This window comes from Pseudoliparis swirei, chromosome 12 (genome assembly GCF_029220125.1).
Source record: "Pseudoliparis swirei isolate HS2019 ecotype Mariana Trench chromosome 12, NWPU_hadal_v1, whole genome shotgun sequence".
Lineage (NCBI taxonomy): Eukaryota > Metazoa > Chordata > Actinopteri > Perciformes > Liparidae > Pseudoliparis > Pseudoliparis swirei.
The window spans coordinates 3141237-3166606 of record NC_079399.1 but is presented as its reverse complement, the minus strand read 5'-3'; the positions used below and the strand labels follow the sequence as shown (position 1 = coordinate 3166606).

Sequence of the window (25370 nt, the reverse complement as noted above, 5' to 3'; positions counted from 1 at the left end):
AATATTGTGATGAAGTTCTTTATTTTCTGTGATGCAATTTAAAAAACAAAAATGTCATGCATTCTGGATTCATTACAAATCAACTGAAATATTGCAAGCCTTTTATTCTTTTAATATTGCTGATTATGGCTTACAGCTTAAGAAAACTCAAATATCCTATCTCTAAATATTAGAATATCATGAAAAAGTATACTAGTAGGGTATTAAACAAATCACTTGAATTGTCTAATTAACTCGAAACACCTGCAAGGGTTTCCTGAGCCTTGACAAACACTCAGCTGTTATAAATCTTTTTTAACTTGGTCTGAGGAAATATTAAAATTTTATGAGATAGGATTTTAGAGTTTTCTTAAGCTGTAAGCCATAATCAGCAATATTAAAAGAATAAAAGGCTTGCAATATTTCAGTTGATTTGTAATGAATCCAGAATGCATGACATTTTTGTTTTTTTAATTGCATTACAGAAAATAAAGAACTTTATCACAATATTCTAATTTTCTGAGACAGTCCTGTATACAGTATATATAAAAAATATACTGTATATATGTACTGTATAAACAGTTATATACTGTGTGACTGTATATAGTATAAATACACAGTATATATAGGATATTTGGATCAGAAAAAACAAATAAATAAAAATGTATACATATATGTATATGTTTATATGCATGTGTATATATATATATCCATATATACTATATATTTGTGTGTAAATATATATATATATATATATATAGTAAGAGAGAGAGAGCGAGAGTATATAACTTGCTTATATACTGTGTGTTTTCTCGATCTTTATTTATTTTGTTGCATATATATTTATATATATTTACATTATTATACAAAAGCACAGAGTTAAGAAAGTTGTCTAAATTCTGTTGGACAATATATATAAATATATTATAACAATATAACAGAATATAACGGTATAACAGAAAGGAACCAGTCCACTCGAGTCTTCCTGTCATTCTCCGCTGCAAACCACTCCGGATGTGACATGCGCAGTGGCTACGTCGCTACGTCACTACGTCGCTACGTCGTACGTAAGCATCGCCTCGCGCAGGCTACGTAGCTACGCTGCAGTGGTACGCGCTGGAGCTGGGTGTGAAGATGGCGGACGAGGAGGCCGAGCAGGACCGATGTCCTGAGAACGGCGTCAGAGAAACGATCGGGGAGCTCAGACAACGACTGCAAGAGCTCCAAGAAGCCGTGGTTCGGGAGGCCGGAGACCCCGAATCCTCCTCCCGGTACTGCCAGGAGTTCTGCGGGGTGAGTTATCCGCTCCCCCCCCCATCTCCCATATTTAACGGGAGCTAACGACACCGTAACCTAGCCGCTAGCCTCGGCTAGCTCGTAGCTGCGCCTGCAGTTGGAGGACGTTATGTTATTTACGTTCACAAATTACTTTACGTGTGTAGCTTTACGTCACTGCGGACCGATACCAGCACGGTCCCGGGCCGTGTCCTCCTTTAACTATCCCCCAAAATCGGCGGAACCGGTCGTACCTGCGGCTAGCCCCGCGTTAGCTCCCAGCCATGTATGTTTGGCTACATGCGCGTGCACGCGAGTATAATTTCCCTGAGTTGCTCCTGCATTTGTAATGTTTTTTTATGTGTGTGTTTTTGACACTGTAGTCAACAACAACAACGTGTCGTTTTAAACTTCACTTATCATATATTGTAATCGTGACATTACGCAATATAAACACAGTTGTGAGTTTTTCGTCCTCCGCGGTGTTTTTTCTTTCTTTCTGCTGTGTACGTGCAAAATAGGACGCACGCGTTTTTTTTTTTTTTATTTGCAGAAGAGCCACACAGTTTTCAATCAAAAGTTGCACCACTAATAACGACGGTCCCTGAATGCAGCCTCGGGGTTCGTGCACGGTGCTCCTTAGTGAGCCATCTGCACGCATCGGTTGTTATTACGATGTGATGTTCGTGTTCAGGGCATTGAGGAGAGGATGCGGAGGGCGGATCTGCACCAAGCATCGAGATGCCTCTTCCTCGGTCAGCGGATTCGATGCCCTCTGCCTCAAAGATAGATAGAGATAGATAGATATGTACTTTATTAATCCCCAAGGGGAAATTTGTCGTAACAGTAGCAGCACCAATAAACTAAACACAGAAGAATAAAAAATAAAATATAAAAAACAGGGATGAAAGATAAAGATGTATACAAGAAGTATACAAAGTAAAATATAAAATAAAATATATATGTATCTATACAACATATAATGCATACACAATACACAATACAAAGCACCAAGAGATGCACGAAAAACAAGGGACATAATTATTAAAAAACATGCGTTCACAAATTCTCTCATTTGCAAGAATCATTCATATTGGATAAGAATTATGGACCGAATTATTATTATTGTGTCCAGTCTTTTTGCGTAAAAGTTGCATGTGTTTTTGCATCTAGTTTCAGTGTTATTATACGTAATAGTGACGGTGGTAGTAAAATGTATGCTTGGGATTCTATGACCCTGTTGTGAGGGTCACTCGAGACAAAAAAATGCCCCAAAATAAACAATTTATTTATTTGCAGGCTCGCATATCGAGAGGCAGAGACGGAAATTCTCCGTTTATCGCAAAATACAAGAGGAAATAAAACGACACATTTTTACTATTTTGACGCCACTAACACACTTTTTAAAAAGCTATAAAACTGAACCTCGTGACTCTACTCGGAGGAAACGCATCTATTGACATTTCTAACCAATTGGTTTTTTTAAAATCTGCTTTTTTGTGGTGGGAGAAACGTCCTAAAACTATCTATTGCTTAAAGACCGGTACCTTCTCCAACCGGACACCCACGCTCGCCTCTTCCCACGGAGTCCATCTTTTTAAAAACCTTTCCAGTAGCCCCTGTGTAATATTTAAGATCACACCGTACGCCGGTTCTCTTATTTCCGCGGTTGGATTTGAGTAGCTGAAGTCGCAGCCGTCCGTCTCTGAAGTTGACGAGCTGCACTTCTTGATATTTTATGAATGGAAGTGTAACTGGGAGAACGGGACAGCAGGTATTGCCAAGAAAAGATCACCTGGCTTTGTATTAATTCTTTTTAGATTATTTTCCCTTTGTCAATTTCAATTTATCTAACTAACAGAACAAAGATGTCGGATCAATCTCGCGGCTCCGGCTCCCGCTCTCTTGTTGTGCCTCTTCCCATAAGATTAGCAAACGTTACGGATACGATTTTGATTGTGATATTAAAGATAAGACGAGAATATAAACGCCCCGCCCAAACCATTGTTGCGCAATCTTCGGCATCACTCGGTCCACTCGTACAGCGGACTCTCAGAGCGGCTCAACACTCCCTTCATTCCCTTTATGCCACACATGTGTATATCTCACTGGAACAATCCAGTAGAGGAAGAAAGGATCGGCGTTTAATCAGTTATTTTAACAGATGGCGAAGCGTTCAAAAGGAGCTCCGGACATCTCTTAACCCTCCTGTTGCCTTCGGGTCAATTTGAGCCGATTCAATGTTTAATGTCGGTGTTCTTTCGGGAGTCAACAAACAAACATAAAGTACCTCACACTTAAACTTGGAAAACAATATTAATTCTAATAATTTTCTGGAGATTTTAATAGCTGGGGTCATATTGACCTCAAGGGTAAAATATGTTAGTAAATATAAAGGTAACAGGAGGGTTAAACATTGAATCGGGTCAAATTGACCCGAAGGCAACACAAGGGTTAATATGCGCCGTGAGCCTCTTGTTTTTAGTGAAATCCGTTTGATTTGTGGACGTCTCTCTGATGGAGAACCCAGAAACAACTCACAACAAAGAGTATTACATTAAATGTCATTTAGCAGACGCTTTTATACAAAGAGACTTTACAATACGTGAATTCAACCACGAGTAAAAACTCAGAACAACGAGAATCAAGAAAGTAACATTTCCTCAAGAAAACCAAACTCCAAAAATACCCATAATAACATAAGTAACTAGAACGGGCACTCGGTAGAGCGCATACCTTCGCATATCACAAGATTGGGCATTGAATTATGAACATGTTGGCATTCGTTGCATGCCAATTGGATAGAAATTGACCGTGCTATGGTAAAAAGAAGATGTTGACCTTTTCATGACCTTGACCTTTGACCCGATCGATCCCAAAATCTAATCAAATGCTCCCCTGATAATAACCAATCATCCCACTAGATTTCATGCGTTTCCGTTTAGTACTTTTTGAGTTATGCGAGGAACACGCATACAAATAAATACACGGCGATCAAAACATAACCTTCTGCATTTTCAATGCGAAGGTAATAAAAGTAGTAACAAAGGTAGTAACGTAGGTAATAACATAAGTAATAACATAAGTAAGTCCAATCTGTTTTTACTCTGTCTAGTCGGAGAAGATGTGTTTTTAATTTCACGTGGGAGATGTAGAGACTTCCTGATGTCAGTGGGGAGCTCGTTCCACCAATGAGGAGCCAGGACCGCTCGGGATTGGTCGAAGAGGCGGAGTCACAAGAGGACCGGTTGATGGTGACCAGCGAGGGGAGCGGAGGAGCGAAGCATTGTGGGGGAATTTAGGCTGAAGACCAGTCAGCTGCTGCTTTCTGGATGAGCTGCGGAGGTCGGATGGCCTTACAGGTAGACCTGATAGGAGGGGGTTACAGTAGTCTAGGAGTGAAGGGACCAGAACCTGGACCTGGACCAGGACCAGAGCCTGGACCAGAGCCTGGACCTGGACCAGAGCCTGTGTTTCCTTCTGAGTGAGAAGAGGAGTATCATCCTGAGGCTGCTCAGCGTGGCGCTACAGGAAGAGTCTCCTGTCACAGCGAGGTCGTTGTCGCCTCGGTAACGAGCCGCTGGATCAGTCATTATTCTGTTGAGTCGGGCAAATGAACGTAGACGCGCTTTGTTTTTTTCGGGTGGTGTTTTTATTCGGTAAAGGGCAGCGAGGAATTTGTGACTAGTCTGCATAAATATGTGCGACATATTTCCTTTTTTTATTCTTCTGGTTTTTTTTAATGCGGTGAAGATATTTGCATACATCGTCTTTTTCAACGTCGTGCAATATTACATTTAATTTTCTTGTGCAATGTATTTTTACTCTTGCCCACTTTTTAATATCGACAATAAATCTCTATTAGTTTTTTATTTTAGTTTCCATCGGCTGCCGGTGTTATTTTATTCTTATGCACATTGAATCTGAACTCTTGTATTTAATATTTGTTGATGTACTCTTTTTAATTTATTTATTTTACTGTACTCTTATTGCTTTTGTTTTCTATTTGGCAATGGTGTCAGAACTTTTTACTTTTTTAAAATTGTTAATATATATTTATATATATATTTAATCTTTAATGAAACTCTGGCACAATAACGTCCTTTGATATTAAAGTTCTACCGTATCTTTAATTTAAAAAATACATTCCCCTCCAACATTTGACAAACAGTGAAAGCACCATTTAATATTATTTTTTTTTTTACCTTGAGTCCGTCTGACTGAGCATACCAGCTTGTTCCGCCCGTGTACAAGTACATGTACATGGGAGTACTTTATAATACCACTGCGGCTCTAACGACATCTTTTGATGCTGAGGTTTTAACATGTAATGTTGCGTAACCCCACTTTAAGTGCGGTTGTCGCTAATTTGGGGGTCGAAGCCCCTTCACTTTAATCCTCATCTGATTCGTCGCCACACACACACACACACTCAACCTACATGAATGCACCTCTGTGTTGCCTTTGTGAAAGCTCTGTAAATACACAACTCAAGTATTGTATGTGTCCATGTTTGAGATTATATGTGCGTGTGTGTGTGTGAAGATAATCATAAATCGGTGGAAGTGATTATTGCCTGTGGTTAATGAGTAACGTCCCCACCTCCAGGCGAGGAGCATCACCTTCATGACTGCTCACCGGGCGAAGGGTTATTATAACCAGAGACGGTCATGGGCTGGATGTCAAACTGTTGCATTGTGGGAATTAAAACGTTGAATAAGGTAAAGATGTGACATGTTTTCGAAAAGCCGACGCAAAATGTTTTGCTCATGGAAATCTGTTTTTTAAAGTCGTGGAATCGCTCGGTGAGCACGTGAACCCTGATCTGGTTATCTCTGCCCGAGTTCATTATATTGATGAGCTTCGTGCTGCGTTCACTGTCATGAGAACAATGTGGGACACGTTACACAGCAGTGGAACGCTTTACACTTGAAAGCAACTGTAACTGCATCATTATTTCCTTTGACTGAGATTCTCAAAGTAAATCCAGAGGCTTCACACAGCGAGTCCAGCTGTGTGCGACCGCTCTGGAAAACCTGGACATTTTATGGATTTCAAAATGGTCATTTCCAGACCTGGAAAAGTCATGGAACAAACTTAAATCATAAGTTTTGGAAAAGTCATGGAAATGTGTTATCACATGTTCATTTACGCCAAGTTTGAAATAATGAATGTTTTTTTAAAGAAAGACGCTCAGAGTATAAGCCGGTAGACGCTCTCAATACGCAACATGTTCTAAATTTTTCATGTTTATACCGAGATTTCAGTTTGGCCGTGGACATTTGGTTTAAAGTCCTGGAAATCCACTGGTCAACATGTGTAGGAGCTTTGAACTGGACCCGTGCAGAACAGAGACTGTTTCTGCTGGTCCTTTATAAAGACGGGTGTCTCTTCTGGTGCCGGCTCAGAATGATAAACTGCATCGCAAGCTTTAAATAGTGTAAATAAAACCCACGTCGTCCTCGTCGTATGAAGCAAAGTGTATTAAAGACGTGGAACGTGTTTTGGTTTAAATGTGAGTTCACTTTAGAGATGCATAAATACAGGATGACATGTCCCTCGTCCCGGTGGACTCTCTCTCTCTCTCTCCGTTGGACGCCGTGTCTCGTGTCCGCGGGGCCCAGACTTCTGGTAGAAGTTGTGAGTGCAAACAGAATCTCTTGTTGTTGTTTACTAACTGAACGACCTTGGGTCTCTCTCTTTATCTGTCTCTCTCTCTTTCTCTCTCTATCTGTCTCTCTCTCTTGTCTCTATCTGTCTCTCGTCACTCCTCTATCTCGCTTGTCTCTCCTCTTTCTCTCTCTCTCTCTTGTCTCTCTCTCTATCCGTCTTATATCTCCTCTCTCTCTTGTATCTCTCATCTCTCTATGTCTCTTGTCTTTCTCTCTATATCTGTCTTATCTCTCTCTCTCGTATCTGTCCCTCTCCTCTATCTGTCTCTATCTATATATCTCTCTCTCCTCTCTCTCACTCGTCTCGCTTGTCTCTCTCTCTATCTGTCGCTCTCTCTCTCTCTCTCTCTCTCTCTCTCTCCCCCCCTCCCCCTCCAGACCCTGCTGGAGTATGCGGGCCGCTGGCGGATAGAGGCGGAGCCTCTGGCGCTGGTGGAGGTGTACATCGTGGCGCTGCTGAGCTACGCCCAGGCGTCTCCGTCCCTCTCGCTGCAGTGTGAGAACGTTCCTCTGGTGGTGGAGAGGCTCTCGCTGTGAGTACACACACACACACACACACACACATCATGCTACAAGCAACTCTGTTTCGAGGAATAAATTATAACTTTCTTTGTCTTTTTTTCTGTTTGTAACGCAGGAGTTTCGTGGAGCTTTTGCTCTCGCTGAACACCGACGTTCCAGACGACATGTGGAAAGAATTCAAGTCGTGCGTGCAGGTAAAGTCGAGGACTTAAATTCATTTAGAATACAAAAAAAATGCTTAAAATATCGTGAGAATGTAAGTTTTTACACCCCAAGACAAAAGCACTGCCCCGCAACTCCGTTTTGTTTCTGTAAGAAAAAAATATTTACACTCCGTCGTCCTATTTATGAGAAGTTAAAGAGCGTTTAACTCATCACGTTTCCATAAACCTGTTTTGATTTGTCGCCTCGTGTTCAGTTTGCTCACCGGACGCTGCAGGAGACCCGGGTCACCCAGCTGTCCCAGCTCTCGGCTCTGGGCCAGTATGACGGCGTGTGGACCAACCGGGTCCTGCAGGGCCTCCTGGCTGACGAGGACCTGCAGAGCCAACAAGGTGAGCTCCTTGAGCCGGGTTTCACATCCAAAACGTATCGAGTGTCTCCAAAAACAGAGCAGCAGACACTTTTTCTTTCGTCAAAATACAAAAGTAAATCGACTTGTTTGTGTCTACTTCAGCGTTCATATCTGCTCCGTAAATGTTGTTTCAAATACGAGTCTCTCACGAATTTAAAGTCTCCTGGTGAAAATAATGCACCTTATGTAATGTGCAAATGAACCTGCACGTAAAAGTAGATGCAAATGGTCCCTCGGGTCCGGCTGGAGGCCGACGCGGGCGCCACTCGAGGAAGCTTTTAATTCACCTCGCTTTAGAAATGTCGTCTTCTGAAGAAGCTTCTCTGAGAAATGCCCAAAATTCATCACGCGTGACGCGAAACGCATCATTAAATGCAATATCCATGGTTATTATTGGGGTTTTGTTTGTTGGTCACGTGACTTCATGGAGATCTCTCCAGCCCAGGTGGACAGAAGCTCTTTAAGCCGGTCGGTTATGGTTCAGAAGATGCATAAGATGATGATGCATTGTTCATTTCAGTGTTTAACTAACTACAGGGGAGGGGAGGATACATTTAAATGTCATGTTTTGTGTAAGAAATACAAATTGTCAGGTGCATTTATTCACCAAGTACAATTCTGGAGGCGAGCGCCTCTTGAAGTGTAGAAAACGGAGACCTCGAGGTTTGTTTTTAAATCAAAGGAGCATTTTTTAGACGTGTTCAGATGAGCCGTACTCTCCCGTAGGGTGAGTGCCGACACATTACGGTTCTCCGGTTCTGCCTGGGTCGTCGTACGGAGCTGCGAATAATCGGAATACGGGTTTAAAGACGTGCACACACTCTGGTTTAGCGTGACCTGTTAACGTTCCCATTTGTTCTTCAGTGGAGGAGTTCCTGGTGCAGGAGGGTCTGGGGCTGCTGGAAATGCGAGTGAGCCAGATGATGAAGGGCGACCAGCTGGGGAAGGCCGCCCTGCTGGCCAAGGTGTGCTCCGAGTGCCACGCCTTCCAAGGGAAGGGGTCGTTCAGGCAGATGTACCTGGTGTGTCTCTGCGCGACCTCGGAACAGGACCAGCTCATGGACGAGGTCAGTGGAGTTCACCCACTAGCGGTCGTCTATGGTCCGTTGCAAGGCAATTAATGGTGCCTCCTATTACGTTATAAATATTAGATGATGAAGCTGGGGGATGTTGGTTTCCAGTCGAATCTGCTCACTGCTCTCTCCCCATCGATCTGTGCAGCTTTCGAAGGAGGATTGCCGCGACGTGTTGGAGATGATCTGCAACCTCGAGTCGGACGGAGATGAGAGGGCGGCGTTCAGCTTGTGCTCCGCCTTCCTGACCCGGCAGCTTCTCCTAGGGGACACATACTGCGCTTGGTAAGAAATCACAACGGCCAATTTGATGCGCATCTGTATGTTTCTTTGTTGGTTGGCGGGAGGAAAAGATCAATCCTTTGACTGTGCAAAACCAAATAACAGTGATTCTTTGACAAATATATATATATATATATTTGTTTAAATATTTTTTTTAATATCATTTATAAATATATATTTTATATCATTTATATTTATACTTTAAGAAAATATATATTTTAATATATATATTTATTTTGTATATATATATATTATTATTAGTTTTTGTGCGCATATATATATATATAAAAATGCATGTGTGTTTGCTTAAATAGATTTTTATTTTTATTGGCATGAATTGTTGGTGGTATTTGCTTTTAGAGAGTGGAGAAAAAACTAAATTTTAATTCAGATTTGCTCTCCAGATGTTCATTCAGCATCATTTTGGATCACTTCCCTATAATCAACATGTAGTTTTTGTGCCCACTGTCCCTCGCTGACAACGCTCTCGTGTCATTGTGTGTTGTTAGTATTTGAAGGCGTGAATAGATGGATCAATACATATCATGACTAATCCATGAATCCCCGTCCGTCACCCCAGGGAGCTCACTTTATTTTGGAGCAAGCTGTTGAAGAGATTGGAGCCGTCGGAGCAGGCCTTCCTCGACAGATGTCGCCGGATGTCTTTGCTTTCTAAAACCGTGTACCACATCGTGTTCCTCATCAAGGTCATCCAATCAGAGGTCAGTAAAAAAAGAGTCGGCTGATGTGGCGTTATCGAACTGTGGGCCGAAGATATTATAGTTGTAGCTTTTTACATTTTGAAAGCAACCTTTTTAGTATCAAAACATACTTCTTGGTGCTCCACGCGTTCGGCAGCTCAAACTTACTCGTCGTCTGTTTCCCCGCCCGCAGATCGACAGCGTCGGACTGCCGGCGTGCATCGAGATGTGCATCAGGGCTCTGCGGATGGACTCGAACGACGGCACCACCAAGGCCACCGTGTGTAAAACCATCTCCTGCTTGCTGCCCGCCGACCTGGAGGTCAAGCGAGCCTGCCAGCTGACGGAGTTCCTGCTGGAGCCCACGGTGGACTCGTACTACGCCGTGGAGACTCTCTACAACCAGCCGGATCAGAAGCTAGAGGAGGAGAACATGCCCGTCCCCAACTCTCTGCGCTGCGAGCTCCTGCTGGTTTTTAAAACCCAGTGGCCTTTCGACCCGGAGTTCTGGGACTGGAAAACACTGAAGCGCCAGTGTCTCACGCTGATGGGCGAGGAAGCGTCGATAGTGTCGTCCATCGACTTGCTGAACTACACCGAGGACCCCGAGGAGGAGGACGACTTCCTCGGTCCGGAGGGGTCGACGAACGCCTCGTACTTCGGCGGCACCTACGAACTGAACGACATCGCCGACAGGAGACGGAAGAACAGAGAGATGAAGAAGCTGAGGGAGAAAGGTTTCATATCTTCGCGGTTCACAAACTGGCAGGCGTACATGCAGTACTGCGTGCTGTGCGACAAAGAGTTCCTCGGCCACCGGATCGTACGCCACGCGCAGACGCATCTGAGCGACGGCGTGTACAGCTGCCCCATATGCGCCCAACCCTTCCCCTCGAAGGACACGCTGGTCCCCCACGTGACGTCGCACGTCAAACAGTCGTGCAAGGAGCGGCTGACCGCCATGAAATCGAACAAGAAGTTGGCCAACCGCAAAACGGCCGGCCCCGTCGTCGCGGCGTTGAAGTCCAAGACGGAAAACGGCGGCACCTTCGGTCGAACCGGCGGGATGAGTCGGAGCGCTCCGGCCAAAGTGTCCCGGTTCAACACGGACAACGGGGAGGACAACGTGTGCCCGGTTGGAAAATGCAGACGGCGCTTCAAGTTCTTCCGAAATCTCGTCGCCCACGTCAAAGCCCACGGGGACAACGAGGAGGGCAAGACGTTCCTCGAAATGCAGAGCAAAAAGGTCGTCTGCCAGTACTGCCGCCGCCACTTTGTCAACGTCACCCACCTGAACGACCATCTGCAGGTGCACTGCGGCGCCAGGCCGTACATATGCATCCAGTTGAACTGCCGCGCGAGTTTCCTGTCCAACACGGAACTCTTGGTACACCGGCGGACGCACTCCGTCTTCAAGGCCAGGTGCATGTTTCCGAACTGCGGCGAGATCTTCCACGAGGCCTTCAAGCTCTACGACCACGAGGCGCAGCATTATAAAACGTTCACCTGCAAAATTGAGGACTGCGGGAAGGTTTTCCACTCGCTGCGCCAGTTGGAGTTGCACCAGGAAGGGCACGCCGATCAGGGGCGGGAGGAAAGCCCGTCGTCGGAGCAGAGCTCTCAGAACACGCAGCCCGGCCCGTCACTCATCGAACAAATGCTTTCCAATCGAACTCTGATCAAACAAGAGGGTTCCCAAGAGGACTGGAGACCCGAGGCTGCTGGGAGTTCACGTACTGCGAGGCTGCCGGGGTCCGTCGAGAGCTTACTGCAGTCCTCGCAACCGCCCGCGGAACCCTTCGGACAATACCGAGTCAAAGAGGAACCGCTGAACGAGCCTTGCACCGCCGCCGGGCCGACGCAGGAATTCAATTCTGGTATTCGGCCTGCGACCTCCCACTTCCCCGATCCGAGCGATCCCAGACTCGGTTCAGGCGTTCACTGTTTTGGTAATATACGACAGCCCCAACAGAATCAACCGGCGCCTCCGTTTGAAGCTAACGTAGGTAGTAACGTGTCACACGGCTGTAATACCGGCGTCCCGCATGGCCAGCTGCAAATGTTCCCCCGTAGTTTAAATACCGGAACGACGGGTTACAGCCTCCCGTTGCCACCAGGGCCGATGTGCAACCTGTTGACGTCGCCGTCCCCACAGAACTCCCATGGGCCGGCGATGTCGCAACCGCTCCCCCCGACGGTAACCCCTCAGCCGCTCGCCGCCGGGAACCGATCGGAGAACTCCGCGGCGAGCGCCGGTCCCCCGCCGGGTCACCGGGAGCGCTTTCACTGCCCGGTTGAAACGTGCGCGCGGCACTACAGCTCCAGCAGGAGCGTGTCCAAGCACATGAAAACGTCTCACTGCGACTTCTTTGAACAGTGGAAAGTCGCCCGCACTAAAATCAGGATCACCTACGCGCCGGCGCCAAGCACCTCGTCCGTCGGGCATCTCGGTTCGGCCGCGGCGGTTCAGAACCAGCCGGTCGGCAGGGTACCAGTTCACGGAATTCAGAGGCAGAACGTCATCCAATCGCCCCCGTACATCAACATGGGCGTGCGGTTGAACTGTTCCGCTCTGCATTCCCATTCCTCGTGCGCCCGCAACAAGAACGCGTCGCTCCTGATGGAGAAGGTCTTGAACCCCATCGTCCTCTCTCAGCTGGGAAGCGATACCCCTCCGATAACGCCGCAGTGCCACGTTTCAGGTCGTCCAATTTGGCACCCGGCCCCCAGAATCGGACATAATCAAAACCGTGTCTCTCCCCGAGTTTATGCGTCTAACATGCAAGTTGATCCCTTGCAGTCGCCACTCATGGAAAACGGATCCCAGCCAGTGATGCCCTCGTACATGGACGTCGCTAAGGCGTCTCAACAAGCAGAAGTCCACATTCCCCCGTATTCATCGCGGATGCAAAGCGGTTCAGTCTCCGGCTGCAGGTCACCAGAAAAAGCAAAATCGATGCAAAGTAACATGCAGTCGACTTTCCCCCCTCCGGACGGTGCGAGCCAAATCGTTAAGAACCAACCTCACAATTGCCCCATCCCCGAAAACGGCCCTGAAAATCAAAAGCCGGCCAGAAAGAGCAGAAGGACCAAGTGGCCCGCTATCCTCCGCGATGGCAAATTCGTCTGCTGCAGGTGTTATCGCCAATTTGACAGTCCCAAGTCCCTCGGCGGCCATTTGTCGAAGGGCTTGAGCTGTAAACCGTACGACGAGTCGGAGCTCAACATGGATCTGCCGGCTTCCTTTCTGGACCTTCTCAATTCGGAGCAGACGGTCAACACCGCTCAGCCGCAGTCGTCTTATAACCCCGCGGCCGTTTATCAGGAGAAGCCTCACCACTCGGTCACAAATGGTTCGGCGGCTGTAAAAGATTACCCCGTCCCCAATTATTCACAGGACAATTTGTCTGAATACGGCAAAGAGGAGTCGAACGACGACATCCTCAAGCAGATCATGGCGGAGTCCAACCTGTCTGAACTTTTTGTAAACACACCTGCGCCCCAGCCCTTGTTCCCAACTCCCTGTGTTCCCTATCTGGCCGGCGAGCGTCTGCCGGGGAGCTCCGTCATACGGCACACGGAAAACGTCCAGGTGAAGCAAGAGGACGATTCGTACGGCGCGGCCTGTTATCCGCCGTCCGACGTCGACGCGTTTGCCGGAAGCGAGTATTCCGACCCGCTCCTCTCTCGGATGCTCAAAGAAAACCCTTTTACCGCGAGCCACGGGGAATGGCAGCGTTCTACGGCGACCGCGCAGACGCCGGACTCGAACCCGGCGGCGCGGAAGCGGTTACCCGAGGGTCAGTTTAGCGCGGCGGCGTGCGCCGTGAAGGCCGAGACGCAGAGGACGCCGCCAGAGAACGACGTTAAAAGGCGACTGCGGGAGCAGATTTTGGCCGGCGACTTCCAACATGGAAGCGGCTCGTGCCGTTCGAGCAACGCCGACCCCAACGCCGACTCGCGCGCCGCGTCTTTCGGCCCAATGTGCGGTCCCTCCAACAACTATCGGCTTCATCAAATGTTCCGCGACTCGAACGCCGACTGGGCGAGTCGAGCCCTTCAAGTGAACTGTACGATCATGCCGGGAACCCCCATGGAAATTCAACGGCTTCTGAACACGCGGAGCTTCGCCGGTTTCCGAGAGACGACCGCCCCGTGGCAGGAGGTACCGAGCTCCACCGGCGTTCCGGCAGACCACGGCGATCTCGAGCCCGGTCGGGTGTTTGCCGGCCAGCAACGATGGATGAAGGAGTTTCAAAGTTTGTTCGAAAGGCTCGACTTGGTCAGAGAGACGTCGGAGCGAACGGCCGCCGCGCCCGCGAAGCAAACCGTCGTCCCGCCGCCGAGCCCGATCGCATCCGCCAAGAACGCCGTCAAGCCGTTCGTTTGCGAGAACTGCAAATTCTGCTCCGTCTCGAGCGAAGCGCTCTGGAGACACCTCTCCAAGTGTCACGGCTACACGCTGGAGATGGTGAACGTGGTGAAGAGAAAGTACGGCCAATACGCTCCCTTCAAGTGTGAGAAATGTGGCAAGAGGTTCACCCGGAACTCGAACCTGCGCGCCCACTACAACTCCATTCACAAACTACTGGCGGAAGAAATCGCCGACCTGGATCTGCAGCGCCGGGAGGCCAAAGCCGCGGCGACGGCCGCCCTGCAGCAAGCGACGCAGAGCCCGCCGTCCGCCGCGCTCCAAGTGAGCGTGAAACAGGAATACGCGGCGCAGGCGTCCGATCGCGCGTTCCCAGATGACAGTCGCTTCTCCGTCATTCAGCCCCTTCAAACCGCGCCCGCGCACAATCGAGCCACGACGCCCCCGGCCCACGCCTCCACCTTTCAGTCGGCACAGCAGTGGTCTCAACGCGTCCAAACGCCCCAAGCGTCGGTTGGCCCCACCCAGGCGCCGTCCGCCAACGGGCCGCAGTCTCTCGCCGTTAAGTCCGCCGTCAACGGGCAGGCGAGCGTCACGCCGGGCGCGGAGCACACCAGGAAGAGGAAGCCCCACTCGCGGGCCGGCACCAGTCCGTACAGACCCTACAGCTGCGTCCATCAAGGTTGCGTGGCGGCCTTCACCATCCAGCACAATCTGATCCTCCACTACCGGGCCGTCCACCAGTCGGCTCTGTCGGCGCTGGAGGTGAACAAGGATCAGGACCAGAGCGACGCCACGGACGAAACGCTGAGCCACGACGAGGACGAGTCGGACGCCGACTTCCCCCAAGTTTACGAATTCCGATGCCAAGTCAAGGACTGCTCGCGGGTTTTCCAAGAAGTTCACAACCTCCTGCAGCACTACCTGCAGCTGCATTGCTTCAGCCTCGACAAGATCGGCGACCTCTTGTCCAGCATCAAGCTCGGCAGGTTCGGGTGCAGCCAGCGGGACTGCACGGCCTCCTTCACCGCGTTCTGGAAGTACTTGGCGCATGTCAAAGAGCAGCACAAAGACCTGAAGCTCTCCAAAATGGATCCGTTCAACGCCTCCTTCAAGTGCGAGATCGAAGGCTGCGACCGCACGTACGCCACCAAGTCGAACATGCTCCGGCATCTCATGAAGAAGCACGAGGAGTTCTACGAGGCCAAGATGAAGAGCGAGCAGAGCGAAGAAGGGATTAAGCAAGAGGCGAAGCCGTTGCTCTACCAGATCACCAAGACGAGCAACGGGAAGGAGAACATCGAGAGCAATAAAAAGATCCTCCAGAGGCCGAGCAACGCGAAGAAAGCGAGCAAGGTGAAGAGCAGCCACTGGACGAAGTACGGGAAACCCTCCTTGAAGTCCAAAGTGGAGGCGGCGTCCATGTGCACCAAGAGGTTCCCCCTGCAGTACCCCTGCATGATCAAAGGCTGCGATTCGGTCATGAAGTCTGAGCGGAGCGCGTTGAAGCACTACATGGGCCACGGGCTGTCGGCGAAGTACCTGGAGCAGCAGAGGAGTCACTTCATCTTCTGCAAAAAGTTCCCCCGGCAGAAGTGCCGCTCCATCCGGAGCGACGACTCCAAATCGGAGAACACCTCGGACCTGTCGGACAACGACTTGCCGTCGGACGGCGGCCTGGAAGGAGGCGCCTACGGGCATTCGAAGCCCGTCCTGCGCAAGCGGGCCTCGGCGAGGTCGCCCGCCACGGTGTTCGAGAGCAAACTGTCCACCGACGAGAACTCTGACGGCTCCGTGGTGATCAAGCGCAAGCGGGGACGTCCGCGGAAGCTGGTCGGGAAGTCGCTGAAGCGCAAGAAAATCCCGCGCACGACCAAAGTGGAGGTGGCGTACGGCCGGGACGACGACTCGGACTCCGACGCCAGAAACCGCGAAGACGACGCGCCGCTGGCCTCGTTCAAGCCGATGGGCTTCGAGATGTCCTTCCTGAAGTTCCTGGAGCAGTCGAATAAGTGCGAACCCTTGACGGTGGAGGTCGGCGTCCCGGACGCGTGGAGCCTGAGCGCCAGAGACACGTGCGTGCGGTTCAGCAACCGGCAGAACCTGAAGTCGCTCGGCAAGGTCAGAATAATAATAGACGGGGCCTTTTTGGGTGTCGCCGACCTTATGTTGAAGCAGCTGCAGGACACGCGGCCCACCGTGGTATTATGAACACAAAAAGACTGTTTGTTTTTTTTGCTGCGAAGCAGAACCTCAGGACTAGAATGAGTCCCGTCTGCTGCAGACTGTCCACCACACGGGGAATATTTTCTACACATTCAGCTATTTAAAAAAAAAAATTTAAAAATTGAAAATTATGAAAAAAGCAAAACAAGTTTTAAATGATCCTGAATTATGTGTACTTTTTTTTTTTTTTTTATGCAAAAGTATATAGCATGTTTTTATTTATGGGCGGAAAGGTTACCTGAACATGTGTTGATGTGAAATCGACTTTTTGGCGTCTTAATCATCCCTGTGGGACGTAGAGGCTAAAATGAGACTTTGAAAAATGGGTTGTAATGTGTGTGTGTGTGTGTAGCTTGTGATTTTAAAGATGTTGATTATTGTGCGTTGGTTATTAGTCACGCGCTGCCGCCAGCAGGCTTATTAAATGAACAGTTTTTTTACAACCAGCTCGACTTGTTCTTCATTTTCAGTTTTTTCGTGCAGTTTTTGGTGTGAAGTTTGGCCGCTGCTGCACGCACGGAAATATTATTAGAAATATTGAAAACAAATGGGCTCCATTCTGCAGAGTTGCATTATTTCTCAAGTCGAAAATTGGATAATTTTGAATTAAATGCTCGTCAGAATAATTTCAAATGTTTTCCAAATTTAGGAAATGGAGACATTTCCCACATTTCCCTTTTTTGTAAACTTTTAACTCTCAAAACTCATTAAATGTCGCGACGGTCTCGTTTATTCATCGTCTTCCGGTTAACTGGCAATTAAAAACATTGTAAAGGTGTAAAATAAAAGAGTATTCAGTGGTGGAAATATGAATCATTTATTATTGCAATTATAAATAAGCAGAAGAATTGAAGCGTTTGAATAGTTACAAACTAAAATGTTACATCAGTACTTATGAACACAAAATGGACGAATACAAAGACATGAGCTCAACTTTTGATATAAATTATGTCCACGAACTTCTAAAGAAAGGTTTACCTATTTTATCCTTTCTGCTGTTGATAATAATTTAAGTAATGTAGATTTCTTTCAATTTATTTTAATTATTTCCTGAGATTGAATTCTGTGTTTTGAGTCAGAATTACATTTGTTTTAGATATCTCGACAACTTCTCTTTTCTGTGAAGAATACTTCTCATGACGCATTCCAGGCACAGCGACATGTGTTCGCTTCACACACGCAGTGCGAGTTATTGATCGGCCGTCAAAGAACCAACCTTTTGTTTTAATTGACACAAAATAAAGACACAGTTTAGCAAATAACTCCTAATAAACATTCACTTCTTTTATAACCGGTAGAAACTCCAGTTGAGCTGAGCAGCGGCATTCATCATTTGACGTAATAATGTAAGTTAATTTATATATATTAATTGTTTTCAACAAAAAAGCTATTGACCATATATAAATATCTGAATATATATTTTTAGATATTTACGTGTGTTTAAATATGTGCATTTATATGTATATCTGTATTCATATATATAGGTGTATATATATGTATGTGTGTTTATATATGTGTATATATATGTTAAATATTTTGTTTGTTTGTTTATTATAGCAGGAATGTGCTAGTTTTTTGGGAATCACTTGAAGTTCTTCGTGAGGGCCGAACTCGACAAATACTGCATCCCAAATTTCCCACAATGCATCTCTGATTTGACCTCCAGTGCTTTGTAAACACGCAAAACAATGTCGTGTTTATTTAAGTCTCTGAATCCAGATTATTAATATAATTGTCTCTCAGCCTCAGAAGACAAACGAATGATTATAAAAAAGTTTTAAACGAATACAAAAGTGTAACATTGGTGTAAAGTGTTGAATTTGACGCTATTTGTAATGACTTCCTCCTGTTGACCCGTCGGTGTTTCTGTCTAATATCTAAACTTGGTCCGTTTCTAAAGCCTCGCACGCGGCGTCTCTCGGCCCGGCTGCCGCGGCGAGCGTGTTTACGTGTCCCGGTGGCTCCTGGGAACACGAGCCCTCGTGGGCGTGGCCCTCTCGGACCGGACGGGCCGGTTTCCCGCCGGCGGCGAGGCCGTCCTCCGCGTTCGCCTCGGCCGACCCGTCCTCGACCCCGCCGGGCGCCGGCGACCGGCCTCGGCTGCCAGGCGCCGGCGACCGGCCTCGGCTGCCGAGCGCCGGCGACCGGCCTCGGCTGTCGGGCCGCCGCCGCCGCTGCCCTTCCCCCCCGATCGGGGCATAGCGGCGCGAGAAACACTTCCACGCGTGCTTCCACACGATGTACGCCAGCTCCGCCAGGTTCAGGCCGATGCACAGCACGGACGTGCAGCCCATGATGTAGAGGAAGATCTTCTTCTCCGTGGCCTTGCCGATGAAGCAGTCCTCCGTGTTGGGGCACGGGCTCTCGCTGCAGCGCAGCAGGAGGGGCACCTGGAAGCGTGGCACCTGAAGGAAGGCCGCTCGAAGGTGATCTTGCACAGCAGGCTGAAGACGTAGGTGCAGAAGAGGCCGCCGTCGATGCTCCCTTTGTCCTTGTACAGCTTGCGGTGGTGCTTGGCCTCGCGGTGCTCCCGGTAGCCCACGTGCAGCGCCACCAGCAGCGACGGGGTGGACACCATGATGAGCTGCAGGGCCCAGAGGCGCACCTGCGAGATGGGGAAGAAGCGGTCGAAGCAGGCGTTCTCGCAGCCGGGCTGCCGCGTGTTGCACACGAAGTCCTTCTGCTCGTCCTTCCACACCTGCTCCGCCGCCGCCACGTACACCAGGATGCGGAAGAGGAAGACCACGGTGAGCCAGATGCGCCCGATCACAGTGGAGTACTTGTTCACCCCGCTGAGGATGTTCTCCAGAAAGCCCCAGTTCATCTTCCCCGGAGTCTTCTGGAATGCACAAGCAGTGGAGATTAAATAAATACCACAGCAGGGGATTTATTTATTTACATATATTTACATATATATTTTTGGATTATTTATATTTTTTTATAAATATCTATATTGTTTTATTTTATTTATTTATATATATATATATATATATATGCATTTAATATATTGTTTTATACCTATATATACATATATATTTTTATATATAAATATATTTTAATTTGTATATACATATTTTTTTTTATGCATATTTTTTATATGAATGTTATTTTTGTATATATATATAAATATTTTATATATAGCCTCCCATCAGTTGAGATGAGATTTTATTTATATATATATATATAAATCTCATTCTTCCTGGAAGCCATTGATTGATATTATTATAAATTAATTACATTATTAAAAGCAGATTCAACCTCTCTGCCATATAGTTTACCAATCCATCACTCTTACCACACAAATAATAAATATAAATCACGAACACAAACCAGAGTAAACAGAAACTACATTCATGAGTGTTCTGCAGTCAAATCAGGGCTGAGTGGAATTAAACACTTCGTTTCTCCCACTATCGTGTTTATTATTTCATGGATTTATTTCAGTCGATAGTATGACTCACATTTGCAAATATTCAAATAACCTCAAACCAGCGGACGGTCTTCTGTGTCATTGTGTGGACATAAAGGATGTCTTATATGTATTTGCCATTGCAGAATGCTTTGTTGTCTCGCTTTATGACACACCCGTCTTTATTCTCACTTCTTGTTTCAATGTTTCTACAGTGAAGTCAAATTCCTCATCCGGGTCTCGTGATCTTGTATCTGATATAGTTTGTTATGGATTGAAACTTCAATGTTGACTAATTTCTTGGCGTAAAGGGTGAATTATAAAATAAAAATGAGCAGGGCTCAAATAAACTTCTGTGCTCGATAGAGAAAAAGCTTTATTTTGCAGGGTGAATGTTTGTGAAATCAGAATTCAAGATTCAAGATTCAAGATTCAAGATGTTTTATTTGTCACATACACACACAGGGTGTGCAGTGAAATGAAAGTGGCAATGCTCAGCAGGAATGTGCAAGGGCAACAAGTACACACTATTTACAAATAAAAAACAACACAATATTTACAGTAAGTGTGTGTGTGTGTGTGTGCCTAAGAGGGGCAGTTGTGTGGGTCTATGTGGGGGTCCTGGTGAGGTCGGAGTTCACAATCCTGATGGCCTGAGGAAAGAAACTCCGTCTCAGTCTCTCTGTTCTTGCAGCGTGACTACGGGCGCCTGCCTGACCGCAGCAGCTGAAACAGTCTGTTGTTGGGGTGGTGAGGATCCTTCATGATCCTGCGGCTCTGGTTCTGCACCTCCTGGTGTACAAGTCCTGCAGGGTGGGAGTGTAGTTCCAATAGTGCGTTCAGCCGAACGCACTACTCTCTGCAGAGCCTTCCTGTCCTGAGCGGAGCAGTTGCCAAACCAGGCTGTGATGCTTCCTGTCAGGACGCTCTCTACAGCTCCAGAGTAGAAGGACTGAAGGATCCTCTGGGAAACTTTAAATTTCCTCAGCTGCCTGAGGTGGTAGGCGCTGCCTTGCCTTTCTCACCAGAGTGTCTGTGTTTGTTGACCATGTCAGATCCTCGGTGATGTGGACTCCCAGGTATTTATACCCGCTCACCCTCTCCACAGTAGTCCCGTTAATCCCCAGTGGTGAGTACGTCCTCTGTTGTTGTACCCTCCTAAAGTCCACAATCAGCTCCTTAGTTTTGGTGACATTCATGATGAGGCTGTTGTCCTGGCACCAGAGTGACAGATCAGCAACTTCCTCCAGGTAGGCCTTCTCGTCGTTGTCGGAGATCAGGCCCACCACCACTGTGTCATCCACAAACTTGATGATGGTATTGGAGTTGAACCTGGCCACACAGTCATGTGTGTACAGGGAGTACAGTAGGGGGCTGAGGACGCAACCCTGGGGGGATCCTGTGTTCAGGGTGAGGAATTTGAGGTGTGTCTGCCCACCCTGACCACCTGTGGCCTGGCGGTCAGGAAGTCCAGGATCCAAGCACACAGGGGGGTGTTCAGTCCCAGCTCAATCAGCTTGCCGGCCAGTCTGGAGGGGACTATGGTGTTGAAAGCTGAACTATAATCAATGAACAGCAGTCTCACATAGCCCCCCCTCTGGCTGTCCAGATGAGAGAGTGTGGTGTGCAGTACCTGGGAGACAGCATCATCCGTGGATCTGTTTGGGCGATAAGCAAACTGCAGCGGGTCCATGGAGGAAGGGAGGAAGGCGCAGATGTAGTCCTTTATCAGCCTCTCAAGCATTTCATGACCACCGAGGTGAGGCCACGGTCGGTAGTCATTCATACATGCTGGAGAAGCATTCTTGGGCACAGGGACAATAGTGATCTCTTGAAGCAGGCGGGACCACGGACTCAGCCAGGAGAGGTTGAATATTGTGGTGAACACTGGAGCTAGCTGGTTAGCACAGGTCTTCAGTACTCGCCCAGATATGCCATCTGGACCTGCAGCTTTCCTGGTGTTCACCCTCAACAGAGCCCTCCTCACACTGTGCTCGGTCACAGAGAGTGTGTGTTCGTCCCCAGCGGTAGAACTCACCTCGGCCACGCTAACGGTGTTGTTGTTAGCCGGCGAGCTAGCGCTGTTGTTGCTAGCCTCAAACCGTGCATAAAATGAGTTCAGGTCGTCCGCTAGGGATGCGTCGGCACTCACCATAGCGGGGTCTGCTCTGGTAGTTTGTGATAGTCCGTAGCCCCTGCCATAGGCGCCTGGTGTCGCGCTGCTCCATCTGTGATTCCACTCTGTCTCGGTACCTCCTTTGGCGTCCTTCACCGCCTCCTCAGTCCATAGACCGCTGCCTTGTACTCGCCCATGTTGCGGATACAAGACCGGAGTTATAGGCAGCAGTGCAGGCGTTCACAGCTTCACGGATGGATCTATCAACCCACGACTTTTGATTAGGAAAGACCCTAACTTTTACCGTGGGGACGATGGTGTCCGTTAAGCGTTGCTATGAGGCTCATTGCTACTTCCAAAACTCGCTGACGTCACTGGAACTGGATTGGATCATGTCCCAGTCAACGATACTCAGAGCGTCCTGTAGCTCAGCCTCTGATTGGTCAGACCACCGCATTCGTTCCTCGTCACTACCGCTTCCGCGATCCTTTGTTTATACTCCGGAAGCAGAAAAATGGCGGCATGGTCTGATTTCCCTAACGGAGGAGAGAGACAGCCTTGTAGCCTCTCTTGAATGGCGTATAGCAGTGGTCCAACGTTCTTTCCCTCTGGTAGCACACGTAATGTGCTGGTGAAAGTTCGGCATGACTTTTTTTAGGTTTGCCTTGTTAAAGTCCCCAGCCACCACCACAGCCGCGTCGGGATACTTGTTCTGATGCCGACATAACACATCATGTAGGTCCGATAGTGCTACGTCGGTGTCCGCTTGTGGTGGAATGTAGCGGCTGTGGTGATGACCGAGCTGAACTACCGGCGAAGGTAGAATGGACGGCATGAGATCGTCAGATGTTCCAGGTTCGGCGAGCAGGAACGAGAAAGAGTCTTAATGTTCTTGGGATCACACCACATGTTGTTTGTCATGAAGCAAACCCCTCCACCCTTAGATTTACCAGACTCTTCCGTTCTGTCTGCACGGAAAACAGAGAAGGACTCGGTTGGGCATATGACTCGATCCGGCACCAGCGGGGTCAGCCAAGTTTCCGTCAGACAAAAGATGTTACAGTCCCTCATGTCCCGTTGGAATCTGATCCTTGCCCTAAAATCATCCATCTTATTTTCCAGAGACTGGACGTTAGCAAGAAGGATGCTGGGCAGAGGTGGACGGTGGGCTTGAACTCTCAGTCTGTTCCGAATTCCGCTCCGTTTCCCTCGATGTTTTCGTCGTCTCCCCGTAGTAGCGGCTCCACTGCTGTTGTTGTGGTTCGCTCGTACGATCTCTGCCGGCCACGCTGGATCGATGGAAAAAGTGGACAAAAACCCTTGTTTTGCGCAAAAGTTTATGTCCAAAAGTGTGCTGCGGTCGTATGTTGTTAGTGCCGATGTGTTTGTGGCAAAGAAAATATTAAAAATAAACACAAAAACTAAAAGAGCGCACAATCTCCGCGGAGCTGCCGCGACGGCGACTGGACACAGCCGCGCCATTACGTAATCGTAATGTATTCTTACGGTAGATGCATTATATGCATATTATGTCTACATATATATAAAACATCCCAGCCCTATTTAGTTACGACTTCTCTTTAACTCAAATAGTACTGATAAGTTTTAGATTTTTAACTCAACTGTTAAAAAAATTATTGTAATTCATTGTTGACCTTTTGAGATTTATTAGTGTAGATTGAATGGGTTTTTTGTTGAAGATTTAGGGAAATTATCTTTTTTTAAATCATAATCGACTGGTTAAACACTGCACATAAGTCATGTGCTTAAATTCGAAGCCATTGATGAATAATCCCAATAAGAAATATAGGTATTTTGTGGTAAACAAGAAGGGACTATTTCCACCGGCGGAGGGATTCTATTCACCGAACAACTACCAGTGATTCCCGGCGCAGTGACTCGCCGTTAGTCGAGCGGACTGAACAGAGCGTGGTCACAGAAAAGTGAGTTTAAACGATGATTTTACTTATTTTTCTTGATTATTATCGTGCGCAACATTAGTAATGTAACAGTTATGTAGCTCGTGCTTTTTAATGGCGTGGAAAAGCGTAAGTTTTAAGGTTTTAAGTAGCGTTAGTTAGCTAACTAGCTTCACAATTTCCCCGTTCGTCCATGAACTTCTTTTAAACGAAATGTTGAACTATTTTATCCTTTATCATACTGCTGTTGATAACACATAATTAATGTAGATTTTTTTTATGTGAATACAATATTTTTTGTTTGTTATTTTAATTATTTCATAAGCAATTGAACGAATCAAACCCCCTAGTCTGAAGGCCGGTGTTAACGCTAGTTAGCCCACGATTGTGTGTCCCGGATGTAACTGCGTACGAGGAGCGCAAGCTGCGTAGAGTAGTGGTTATCAAATGGGGCTATGTGAGATTTACCACCAAAAAAATGTAATTAGCATTTAAAAAAGTTATTTTATAAATATTCAATAAAATATAAGTACGTTCATGAACTGAATTTTATATATTCTATATTCAGACTGATGTCACAGTGTTGTGTATTACATCTTTTTTTAAACATATTATAAAGGGGGTACATCACTGAAATATATATAATATATATTCTTTTTTTAAATATTTATAATTTATGAAGAAAATATTATATAAAATATATATGTGTATATATATAAGTTACACAAATATATATATAATATATATTTTTGTAAATTATATATATATATATATATATTTTAAATATTCTATATAATATTAAAATATATATTTGTATATATATATTTCAGTGATGTACGCCCTTTATAATATTTAGGAGGACCGCATTCTGCATACTGGGCGTTTACTGAACATCAGACATTTTGCCTCTAGTTTTCTCCTGTTATGAATAAAAATATTAAATTAAAATGGCAACATGTCTCCAGGTAGAGAGAAACAAGTTCCTCTGCTGTCCATGTAGAAGCTGATTCATAAAACAAGGCAACTGTATTTGTTTTACTTGTAGAAGAAAGACTGCACATTAAGAATATAATAAATACTGTTGTAACCTTGAGTGTCCACTAGGTGGCACTGATTTAAAATTGCCAGTTAAGAGTATTATAACTAGTTTAGACCATTCTAGCTAAAATAAATAAAACCTTGTCTGAAAGATTGAATATCAATGATCTGAAGCAGCTTTGAGATGTTTAGTAACAGACTGTTTATGAAAT

The 25370-nt window shown here is 46.8% G+C and overlaps 2 protein-coding genes across 2 annotated transcripts in view; one reads left to right on the top strand and one right to left on the bottom strand.

Moving 5' to 3' along the window:
• The first annotated feature begins 1113 nt into the window (after positions 1-1113).
• Positions 1114-17123, top strand: znf292b (zinc finger protein 292b). Its single transcript, XM_056428987.1, has 8 exons — positions 1114-1272; positions 7305-7459; positions 7564-7642; positions 7867-8002; positions 8887-9089; positions 9244-9380; positions 9958-10099; positions 10272-17123. Exons 1-8 carry the CDS (start codon positions 1114-1116, stop codon positions 16659-16661), a joined length of 7401 nt encoding a protein of 2466 aa, XP_056284962.1. The 3' UTR covers positions 16662-17123.
• Positions 16676-25370, bottom strand: part of gjb7 (gap junction protein beta 7) — an 11561-nt gene continuing 2866 nt past the window's right edge. The window contains 2 exon segments of the mRNA XM_056428989.1: positions 16676-19095; positions 19098-19515. Coding sequence (XP_056284964.1) covers positions 18554-19095; positions 19098-19500 — 945 coding nt within the window. The 5' untranslated portion in view covers positions 19501-19515 and the 3' untranslated portion in view covers positions 16676-18553.